The sequence below is a fragment of the Micropterus dolomieu genome, linkage group LG08 (genome assembly GCF_021292245.1).
Source record: "Micropterus dolomieu isolate WLL.071019.BEF.003 ecotype Adirondacks linkage group LG08, ASM2129224v1, whole genome shotgun sequence".
In the NCBI taxonomy this organism is placed as follows: Eukaryota; Metazoa; Chordata; class Actinopteri; order Centrarchiformes; family Centrarchidae; genus Micropterus; species Micropterus dolomieu.
Window position 1 is genome coordinate 418,380 of NC_060157.1, and position 11,967 is coordinate 430,346.

An 11,967-nucleotide genomic window follows, 5' to 3' on the forward strand; every position below is an offset into this window, starting at 1 on the left:
TAAATGATCTTTGTTGGGAGTTGCACATGCTCAGTTCCTAGTTAAGGACTACTAGCCAATCAGAAGCAGAGAAGGGCGGGTCGGCGAGAAGCCGGTAAACGGCTCGGGTTCAGCCGTACGTGTTGCCGACCGGCTCGGCAACACGGACTGGAGCGAGAGTTTCAGAGCGGCGAGTTATTAATCTGTATCCATAAAGTTTTAACTGAGCTCTGTCTCTACATCACAGGAACAACTTTCTGTCCACTGACTGCCTGGAGGGTAGCTAGTGTTTGGAAGGGAGAGGAGAGCTGTGTGCTGCAGCTCGCTGTTTCTGAGGGCGTGTCGGAGTAGCCGCTCGGCGAGCGTTATATTTAGCTTTCATCCCTGTGACGTCACAAGGATGAAAGGGAAGCGGCTGGACTACAAAGGAGCTGGATGAGGAGAGGGAAAAAGCCAAAAAGCAGAACAACACCTCTTTAAATGTTCAAATGATTCTCTTTATTTTCGAGCATCAGTCACGTCAAAACTTCACACGTTCACTGAACTTGAACATAAGTTAGAGGTGCAGAATTTACTGACTGCCAATATCACGCTACGCTTTATCCTTTCAAAAATGTCACAGGAAGTTTGTAATGTTCCGTTTGTTTAGTGGAGAGATGCGTCTGTAGCTGTGATGATCATGTTTCATTGGCCAGCTGTCCGGTCACATGACAGTGTGAGCGCACGGGTGCTTCTGCAGCGTGAGTCAAGAGAGAAACTTAAAGAAAAGCAAAGCGAGTCAGAGGAGCGAAAGAAAAGAAAGGACAGAAAGATGAGTACGGCTCGGGGAGACGTATCGGAAACTCCTATCGTGTTTTTAAGAACATCGATGTCACATTTAGTCGCTAACATGAGCTGCAACGATGAAGGAAAGAAGGCCGTTCAAGAACAAAAGCAACAATAAAAACTCTGTCTGACAGCGTCCACTGCCTGGTGTCTCTTTCAACACGTCAGTCTGAAGAAAACAAGGTGAGCCGAACACGAGAGGAACGGCTGCTGGGTTTTTACCTGATTCAGCCACCTGTGAGATGTCGACTCCCTGCTCAGCAGCCATGAAGCCCAGAATAGAAAACACGACGAAACCAGCAAAGAAACTGGTTCCGCTGTTGATCATCGCCAGGAGGAAGGCGTCTCTGCGGGAGGAGAGAGAGACGTGTCTGTGATGAAACCTACTCAGTGCTGCGTCCCATTTATTTCACATTATGACCAACAGCTGAGCTTCAGGAACAAGGCCACGCCCCCACTGTCACTAACCCAACCGAGATCAGAGTCTGCGTGGGTTTCCTACCGCCATCAAAGGATCATAAAGCAGGGCCCTTCCAGAGACGTGCCCCCACCCTGAGTCTCCACCCCGGGTTCATACTCGCTCCGGCCACCACGACCCAGATCTACGCCCCCACCCGAGCCCTCCATCCTTTCCCTCCTGAACTTCCTCGCTAACCAGTAAATTACCTGTTCTGCCTCATTAGGCGTGGCCTTAGTTAGAGAACGGCCCCTGAGGGCCCGGGTCAGGGGACGCAGTATGTTAATGAGGGTCCTCGCACACACAAACGTACTTGTAGCAGTCGTTGTTGAAGCGGTTGTAGCTGCCCAGAGCGGTCAGAGCTCCCAGCCCGATGGCGTAGGAGAAGAAGATCTGAGTGCCGGCGTCGATCCACACCTGGAAAAGAGGTCAAAGGTCGCTGGTGTCTAAAATGTCTGTAAGAACTATAATAACATGTGTAACAATACAGGGAAGACTGAACCCCAACTGCTCCCCACAGTCCTAATAAGGACACCTCATCTGCAAAGTGGCGGGGACATTTAAGGGCTCAGTTTACGGGTTGGACCAAACACTTAGGCCACGAGACGTGATGATGCACGAGAACAAGACAAAAAGATATTTCAGAGCTATTTAGAAGAAATAATATTTAATGAAACACACGTGATTAGAAATTAGTTTCCCTCCATCTCTGCCTCAAGCTGATGTGTGCTGAGCGCTCTGGCGCTAAATGGCTGCCGTGCATCACCCAGGTGGGCGCTACACATTGGTGGAGGTTGAGGTGAGTCCCCCCCGCTTCACTGTGAAGCGCTATATAAATGTAATTCATTATTATTATTCATTTTCTGCACCAATTTATGGTGGAAATGTGTTTATTTAAATAAAAGGAAACACAAAATTCAGGTGGCAGTTCAGAATATAAAAACCTTCTGGAACATGATGCTTGTTTTTTTTAGCTTAGGTGACTTTTTTGGACAACGCAGATCTGTTTCTTCTATAATTACATTGCAATTCTTATATCTTGTTGTGCATATAAACGTTTCCTGCATTTTCATCTGTTATTAAACATTTTTGTTGTTTCAGAACATCTTTTACAAAGTCTTTCAAAAAGTGATGGGGACAAAATCAGCCGTTTTAAAAAGGTGGAGAAAGAAAACACAACTAAAGCTGTGACTCTACATTTTACATCCTCACCAGCACCCCGGACTTGCTGGATGGGTTTAGATTCCGCGTTTGCCTCGCAGGCAGAACTCAGGACAACGGTCGCCCGTGTGAACTGACCTGAGCCTCCTGCAGTTTGGACCAATCAGGTTTGATGTAGTACATGATGCCGTTGTAGGCTCCAGGAAGCGTGACTCCTCTGACCAGCAGGATGATGAGGACCACGTAGGGGAAGGTCGCCGTGAAGTACACAATCTGAAACACACAGGAAGGAGCAGGTTAGCAAGGATCCACTGAAACATGTTCAGCTGGTGTTTCAGGCTCGTTGGTTCGTTCTTCTACTCATTATCACTGAAAAATAAATCTTTAACTGACATGACCGCCGTACCGAGAAAACTGCGTCCGCACAGCAGAATGTTTCAGTTACAGTTGTGGACATCACGTCCGTTATAAACTCGTCTGGTTGGACGTTGATCTGTTCGCATTAATAACAGAAATGTTTAAAGCCTTTTCTTATTTGGGGGATTACCATTTCTATTGAAAGAAATATCTTCATAATCAAATGATCTTATCTGAAATTAATCTCCTACTGAGTTTACAAACCCTTCGGACTGGGACATGAACTGTAGCCGTGTGTGAGCTTAAAGGTTCGTTCACCAAAATCACAAACTTTTTTCAAATTAAAAATCTCATTTCCTGAGTCATGCAGACAGTTTAAGGTGCTGAAGTACCTGCATCTAAAATTCTGCCTTTGTTTTAATGCAACAGGAAGCTCAAACAAATGACTTTTGAACTCAACATCTCAGCTAGCCGTCCTGCTGCTGATTCTGTCCGGCCTGGAAGCTCGGTGCTCCGGGGGTGTTGTTCTTTACACTGGAGCCCGACCGATTTATCGCTTTGCAGATATTATCGGCTGATATAAGATACTTGCAGATATATCGGCACTGGCGTTTATAACAGCTGATATATGCACTTCTAGTCCTCTCATTTCTCCCAAGTTCATCACTTCTAAATATTATTAAACATAACGTACAGCAGCTAACGCTGCTAAATTAGCCACAAAGCCGATGCCGTGTTTATCCGTGGAGGAACATTGTTAATGTTAAACTACAGTGTTTAACGTATTCTAAATCTATCTGCGAGCCGCTCGTCTCTAGTTACAGTCCGCATGTCAGAAATTATTAAACCAGAGCAAGAATCTAATTCGGCTTCCTGCCTAACAAAGTTCTCTAACGTTGCCTCTTCTTTTAAAACGTTAGTGTGAAATCTCAGAGCTGCAGCTCCTCCCTGTAGGCCGTCATGTAGCATTAGATTAATTAAAGAGCAGCGTTCCGTCTGGGTCACTGAACCGTAGACGATATGTCTTAGAAAGTGGTCATTGTGGCAGATTATATGTAAGGCAACAACTATTGCATGACAAAAATATGTATACTATTATTTGCCTCTGTAGGAGAGCCCTGTTTATCACTATTATTTTAGCAATGACATGAGAGATTATATATGGTATTATTCATAGTAGTAAGCAGTAGAAGTCTATGGGTAATTTTTATAGTTTCTCCATAATTTATAACAAATTAGATATTTTAATACATTTTCTGTAGTTTTATTTGCCTCTTATTCATCAAAACTTTGACATATTTTGTTGCACTTTTGTTCAAAGTACTATATAACAATAACAAAGTTTCTTTTTATACTGCATTATGTCACGGTATCTTGGTCTCAACATAACATTTTAGGGAGAATCTTTGTTTATGTCATGTGTTTCTTAAAATAATAAATAATAATATATATTGGCTATCGGATTTTAGAAATCTCAAATATCAAAATCGGCGTCGGACTTAAGAATCCCATATCGGTCGAGCTCTAGTTTACACCTCTAACATTCGTGCAGAAGCTTTGGAGCGCTGGTTCAGAGCCGGCTGATAACAGCAGCTAGCATTAGCAGCAGCTAGCAGTTACTGTAGCGTTAGCAACAAGTAAAGCTGTCTGTCCATCAGGAAACTTCATAAATCACAGAGTTGAGGCAGAGCAGCCGGAGGACATCAGAGGGGAAACCAGAAAATATTTCCCTTTCCTTCAGAATAAAAGCACTTTCTGTGAGACACTGAACAACCTTTGGGGAGAGTGAACATTAAAGATGACGTCACATCTAGCGCTTGTTGGCATTCACCCTCTTTTCGGATTTTTTTATTTGAAAGTGTGAGTTTTATATATGAAGGGGGACACAGTGGAGACTGAGTCTCACGGTCTGCCAGTTCATGTACTGAGGTCTTCTTATTCAACTGTGCCAAAGTAAACACAGTTTTTCGTTCTAAGGAACCTTTGATTACGTCTCTGACAGGCTGAAACCACAGGTGAGCTGTCAGCTGGCGAAACACGGTAAATTCCACCTGTGAGAATCAGGTAAAGTCAACATACTTTAAAAAGACGAGAAGAAACAAACACGAACCTGATCTGAGGAAACAAAAGGAGATGTGACCAGCTGAGAGCACACACACACACACACACATGCCCAAAGGAATGTGGAGTTTCAGCACTGTGGAGAGCGTCTGGTCCCAGATGGAGTTGAGTTTCATTCAAATCACAGCGGAGGACATTTTAACACACTCACACACACACAATGTCGGGAGCAGCTGTGGCTCAGGGGGTAGAGCGGGTAGCCCGTTAATCGGACAGCGGTTCAATCCCCGGCTCCTCCAGGCTACATGTCGAAGTGTGAACCCTTGGTGGCTGTTCCGCCTGTGTGCGAATGTTAGTTCCTGTTTGAGCACTTAGGCTGTGTGAATGTAGTGTAGAAGTGCTTTGAGTGGTCAAAAAGACTAGAAGGGCGCTATATGTGCACAATGACATGCTGAGGTGGTTGAGGTCAGTGCAATAAAATCATAAAATTTTTTTTAATTCAAATGTTCCATTGAGTTCTTGCTAATTTAAGGGAAACAATAACCAGCAGGTTTGATGATCTGTTATTCAGGTCTCAGATCTTTTTTTTAAGTTACCTCAAACTTTTATTTTTCCCTTCTTTTTATCTATCTATTTATTTCTTTATTTATTTCAATTTATTCTACTTCCTTCAGCAGCTAGGCTGTTAGTTTGTCCTGCCTCTGTACTTTTATTTGCTTGATTTGATTAAACTGTGGTGCTGAAATGTTTTAAACTAAAAGCTTTTGAAACTTTATTTTGAAAAGCGCTGTGAATATTGTTCATTATTAAAACTGGTTTTAATTTAAATGAATCAGAAACACTTTTTTAAACATGTGAGAATGAATTATAATTCTTGTCTTTAGTGTGTGTGACAGCAAGATGTGTGTTTGAGCTGTTGTATGAATGAACTGTCTCTCACTCTCTTTTTCCCTAGTGTATCTCAGCCTCTCTCGCCCCGCTCGGCTCTCAGCTTTCAGCCTCCTGCTGACGACCAACAACAGAAACAGTTTGTGTTGGTGCTGAGAGCCGTGTGAACCCTGCTGGAGACCTGAAACTCTCTCGGCCTGCAGGGGTCAGATCCCTGAAGTGTGGTTTTATTAAATATAAATATATATGTACACATTAGTTATACTTTACTGTTTGTTAAATTTGTTCAGCTGTTCTGGCTCTATGAGGATTCAGGTGTATTCTACATCTACAGTATATAAAGATGGTACTAAAGTTAGTAGAAAGTACATTGCTCATACTGTATACACACATGCTGTACTGTACTGTCGCGCAGTATCTATATAAATACTTAACATACAGTACACAAGTGTTTTCATGCAGTATCTATAAATACATCCAATACAGTACATAGGTTTCTCTGTGTTTCTCAGTCACGTCCCACTGCAGTCAAGCTGCCCTCCCACAGGACAACCAATCACAATCTGCCACCTCACAAGCCCCCACGGTCCCCCCTCCCCGTCATGTGACAGCAGTGTGTAGGACGTCACGAGCTAATGAAACACTCACACGGTGAATCACTGCTGCTCGCTCTCCTTCACACTCTGAAGGTTATTCTTTAAAGGACAGACTGGAGGCAGCCTGTTAGCATTCGTTCACGTTCCACTGCAAAAGAGACACTGATGGACCTGATTCTTCTTCTTCTACTACTTTTATTCGGGGTGGCGTAGACAGACGTGTGTTCTGAGGCAGGACAAACTAACAGCCTAGTTTCATAATAAATGATAAAGCTGTGTGGGAGCTGATCAATCAGCAGGATGTGAGTTCTTGTATTAATAACAGTGTGGGGACACGGACCAATCACACGCCGGCGTTGTGGGGACGTGACTGCCAACTTGTCAGCCACATGGCGATTTCATAACAAAAATGATATAAAGTTTTTTTTTTTTTCACCTTGCAAAGATGTGACCATAAAGTTCTTTACAGTATTAAACAGTATTAAAATTAAATTAAGCAGAAAAATATGAAAATAAAAAATAACAACATGTAAAACGTTGGTGATTTGGGGTATAATTTAATTTTGGATTAAAGCAACATTGTGTGGTAATTTTATCTTAAAACAACAGCGTAACCCTTTTACGGCACCATTCACCACAGCGCTGAATTACACTCTGAAACAGCAGGGACGCCACATCACACAGAAAAAGACATCTTACATAATGTAAGATTACAACTAACCCCCGGGTTGGAGGGGGTTTAAACACATGCTACTGTCCAGGATATATGACCATGTCAGACTGTCAGAAGGATTCAAGGTTAGAAAGACTCTTTAAGATTTCACTTGTCTATCTGCCATAAATTGTAGCTGGATTTTTTTTACGACAGGTCATACTAAAGTCTTAAAACATAAACATGTCACATGTTCATATTCTTGTATTAATGGCATTATGGGGACTCAGAGCAGATTACACATTAACATTGTGGGGACTCGCATCCAAATCTAGCTTCAATTTTTAATAAGTTTAACCTTAAGTTTTTAATTCACAACTACCCCCATTTTGGAGTTGGTGCACAAAACATTTGATAATTTTTGATTGTTTAGACTAAAGTTAAAAGATTTATGTGAGACCGCTTTGAAGGCAGGAAGAGATGTTGAAGGTTTCAGTCGTATGTAAGGTCACTATTTACTTTAGGTTAAGACTTATAACTAATTAGTTATGTTGTACAGAAATGAGTGGAACCAACAGCTGCCTGGAACTGTATAAAAACACCTAACAATAACTCTCAAACTCTTTAGCATGCTTTCACAAACAGCCAGCAGTAGATGAAGTACCTTTCCAGTGGATTTGACTCCCTTCCAGACGCAGAAGTAAACCATAACCCAGACGGCCATCAGACACAACAAGAGCTCCCAGTTAAACTCTCCCATTTCTCCCAGACCAGAGGAGATGTTCAGCACCTTGTTCCTGCACAGAGAGAGGACGACGTTTACACCAAGCCAACATCATGTCACACAGCAGGTCTGAGCTTTCATCAAACACAATCTGCAACAGTTTAAAACTCGCTAGCTAAACTTCTTGTTGACATTAATATCAGTCCGTGTGTTCAGTACAGAGCTATGCTGTGTCTCAATTCGCGCCCATCTGTACTCACACTTTCTTGAGTTTTGAGTTATTAACGTATTTTCAAACTTGTGAAAATGAAGGCCGAGGAGCACGTTCATTTTTACTAAAACTGAATTGTAGTTAAGTGAGCAAACAAGCCGGCAGATATGTTTGCAGGCGACAATCACATATGCCAATAATTTTCATTGACATTGAACAGAAGAAGATCCATAGTCGATTTGAGACAACACTACCGTCGAAACGCACGCACTACGCAAGTAAGTACACAGTGTACTGCATGTGAGTGTACTAACTGAAGAATCGTATTGAGACACAGCTCTTGAGCTTAGCATACAGACGGGACACTGGGGGAAGCAGATAGCCTGGTTCTGTCAAAGGTAAAACAATGTGATGAGCATTTTAAGCTTACTAGGCTAAAATAACTATTAATGAGAACATAATTAACTCTTTAGTTTCAGACAGAACAAAGAAACTTCTTTGTAAATCACCAATAAAACAACAGCTTCCACAAAGACTGAAGTCACTCTAAGGAATAAAAAGTGACGGTCGCTGTTCAGGGGACGAGCTGAGCGAATTATGTCAATAACAGCAGCATCAACAAAACCAACGCTGACATCAGTAATATTGTAATAATATTATTATTTATTCATTATTTCCAGAGGCAGCACTTTAGGCACAATGTGTTCATGTTCATGGTTTGAATACAATCTGAAAGTTTAAAGAGAGAATACAATAAAAGAGAAAAGCAGGATTAATTTCCTTCATTCAGTCACAAACTCTTTTATTCATGTACTCTGTTAGATACCTGTTCGGACCCGAGAGCTGCTGATCTGACTGAAATTCACACACTAATGAGCTCTGTCACCTGACCCACATTTTCACCTCGTCAACTGCTCGTTGTGTTAATAATCTGCGATGACAGCGTAGCCTCGCTGCTGCAGAGAGGCTCAGGGAATATTGGCAGTTTTATGAAAAGTGATGGGGAATCTAAAATGTGCTCAAATGTTTTCGGACTGCAGACTGCCAGCCGGTCAATCACCTCACGGAGCCCTGCAGGCAACACAGCAGCCGACTCCAGCAACAAGGACAGAGGAAACCACAGCGGATAGTTTTACTGTTCGTCCCGTTGTTACTGTGTCTTTACATTCTGAGTAATGTTGGAACATTTAAAATCAAGAGACACCCGGCTCGTGATGATCAGAAAGTGAAACTTACCCTGTTAGTGTAAAGTTGTGGTCACAGCATGTGCTTTTTATTTTCTTTTATTTGATACAATTCTTATTTATGCACCAATGTACCAAAACAAATTCCTACTTGACAATAAACTCGATTCTGGCTTCTCAAACCGCCAGCAGCGGTCTGAGCGCTCGCGACACTGCAAGTTCATTCTTCCAAGAACGACCAGCAAGGAAGTTCTCCCCAAGAACACAAGTCCGTTCTTTGTATTCTTGGTTTTGAGTCTTCGTGGGTCTGGTGGTTTAAGCTCTTCCTGTCAGACTGTGTGAGAGCGCTATTCCCGTCACTGCTACCACGTGGACCCTGTTGATGTTGTGGGTTTTGGTGCTATGCAGAACACAGCAGGTCGACAGTTAGCCAGGCTGAAAACACACCGTCATATCTCAGATGGGATCAAGAGATTTGCACCAGGAGGAGGTTAAGCTGCTGCTGCTGCAATAAAACATAATCTGTAACGACGACGGCGACTGAACTGTGACAGAAAGGTCACATGTTCAGTCTGCTCAAGTCAGAGTTTGAACCCTCTGCACTTTCTGTGTAAGAAAATATAACCTGTCCTGTAATGATGCTGTTCCATTTATCAAGTAAGGATGAACAGTTTTAGACATATTTCATTTAAAGCCTCAGAGAGGACCGCCTATTTTCACCTACGTAATATTGCAAAAATCAGGAACATCCTGTCTAAAAATGATGCAGAAAAACTAGTCCATGCATTTGTTACTTCTAGGCTGGATTACTGCAATTCCTTATTATCAGGCTGCTCGAAAAAGTCCATTAAGACTCTTCATTTGATCCAGAATGCTGCAGCACGTGTTCTGACAGGAACCAGGAAAAGAGATCACATTTCTCCTGTTTTAGCTTCTTTGCAAGAGCTCATAGTACCTTACTACCCCACCAGAGCACTGCGCTCCCAGAATGCAGGGTTACTTGTGGTTCCTAGAGTCTCCAAAAGTAGACTAGGAGCCAGAGCGTTCAGCTATCAAGCTCCTCTCCTGTGGAACCAGGTTCCAGTTTGGGTTCAGGAGGCAGACACCATCTCCATATTTGAGTAGGCTTAAGACTTTCCTCTTTGATAAAGCTTATAGTTAGGGCTGGCTCAGGTGAGTCCTGAACCATCCCTTAGTTATGCTGCTATAGGCCTAGACTACCGGGGGATTTCCCATGATGCATTGAGCTCCTCTCTTCCTCCCCCTCTCTGGAACTTGCTGCTGTGTTCAGTCCAACCCAACCAGATCCAACCTAACCCACCGTCACCTGTCTGATCTGAGCTAACCTGTCCACCACAACAAAACATTCCTCAGGTTCCACCTTCCTCATCCGACCCTCCCGCCAACACAGCACGACCCACTAAACAAAGCCCAACCAGAACTCACTCCCAGAACTCAATGATGGGCGATCGTGCGTTAGCCAGCTCGGCGCAGGTCATGTTGCCGCTGATGGTAGTGTTGGCCAAGCTGGCGTTGTTGCAGTCCTGGTGACGGAAGATCTCGATGCAGCTGGGCGTGTTCCATTCGTTGTCACAGGTGGACCAGGGGAGGGTGGCGCTGAAGGACTTGATCAGGTAGTAGAAGCCCCAGGTCAACACCATGATGTAGTAGGTGTTACAGAAAAATACAATCACCATGGAGGCATAACCCAGACCTGAGGAGGAGGAGGAGGAACAACAACATGAGTTCAGGACCATTTTCAACTAAACTAAATAGACATTAGTTTTATTTCTATATAGAACATGCTTTACTTGATGAAGGAGAAACCTACATCAACATAAACCGAGTGGTTTTGGTGTCTAAACCTGACCAAGTGGTTTTGGTGCCTAAACTGGACCACGTTCCCAAACCTGACCAAGTGGTTTTGATGCCTAAACCTGACCAAGTGGTTTTGGTACCTAAACTGGACCACGTGCCTAAACCTGACCAAGTGGTTTTGATGCCTAAACCTGACCGAGTGGTTTTGGTGCCTAAATCTGACCAAGTGGTTTTGGTGCCTAAACCTGACCAATTAGTTTCGGTGTCTAAACCTGACCAAGTGGTTTTGGTGCTTAAACCTGACCAATTGGTTTTGGCATCTAAACCGGACCAAGTGGTTTTGGTGCCTAAACCTGACCAATTGGTTTTGGTGTCTAAACCTGACCAAGTATTTCTGTTGCCTAAACCGGACCAAGTGTTTTTGGTGCCTAAACCTGACCAAGTGGTTTTGGAATCTAAACCGGACCAAGTGGTTTTGGTGCCTAAACCTGACCAAGTGGTTTTGGTGTCTAAACCTGACCAAGTGGTTTTGGTGCCTAAATCTGACCAAGTTGTTTTGGTGCCTAAACCTGACCAATTAGTTTTGGTGTCTAAACCTGACCAAGTGGTTTTGGTGCCTAAACCTGACCAAGTGGTTTTGGAATCTAAACCGGACCAAGTGGTTTTGGTGCCTAAACTGGACCACGTGCCTAAACCGGACCAAGTGTTTTTGGTGCCTAAACCTGACCAAGTGGTTTTGGAATCTAAACCGGACCAAGTGGTTTTGGTGTCTAAACCTGACCAAGTGGTTTTGGTGCCTAAACCGGACCAAGCGGTTTTGGTGTCTAAAACTGACCAAGCGGTTTTGGTGTCTAAAACTGACCAAGTGTTTCTGGTGCCTAAACCGGACCAAGCGGTTTTGGTGCTTAAACCTGACCAAGCGGTATTGGTGCCTAAACCTGACCAAGCGGTTTTGGTGCCTAAACCTGACCAAGTGGTTTTGGTGCCTAAATCTGACCAAGTGGTTTTGGTGCCTAAATCTGACCAAGTTGTTTTGGTGCCTAAACCTGACCAA

The 11,967-nt window shown here is 43.3% G+C and overlaps 1 protein-coding gene across 1 annotated transcript in view; it reads right to left on the minus strand.

The window, feature by feature from the left end:
* Window positions 1-656: 656 nt before the first annotated feature.
* LOC123974577 (sodium- and chloride-dependent creatine transporter 1-like) overlaps window positions 657-11,967 on the minus strand; it is a 27,242-nt gene continuing 15,931 nt past the window's right edge. The window contains exons 3-8 of the mRNA XM_046055387.1: window positions 10,542-10,809; window positions 7,641-7,773; window positions 2,561-2,695; window positions 1,575-1,678; window positions 1,027-1,151; window positions 657-712 (exon numbers count right to left, since the gene is read on the minus strand). Of these exons, the coding sequence (XP_045911343.1) occupies window positions 657-712; window positions 1,027-1,151; window positions 1,575-1,678; window positions 2,561-2,695; window positions 7,641-7,773; window positions 10,542-10,809 (821 nt within the window). The remainder of the gene's footprint in view (window positions 713-1,026; window positions 1,152-1,574; window positions 1,679-2,560; window positions 2,696-7,640; window positions 7,774-10,541; window positions 10,810-11,967) is intronic.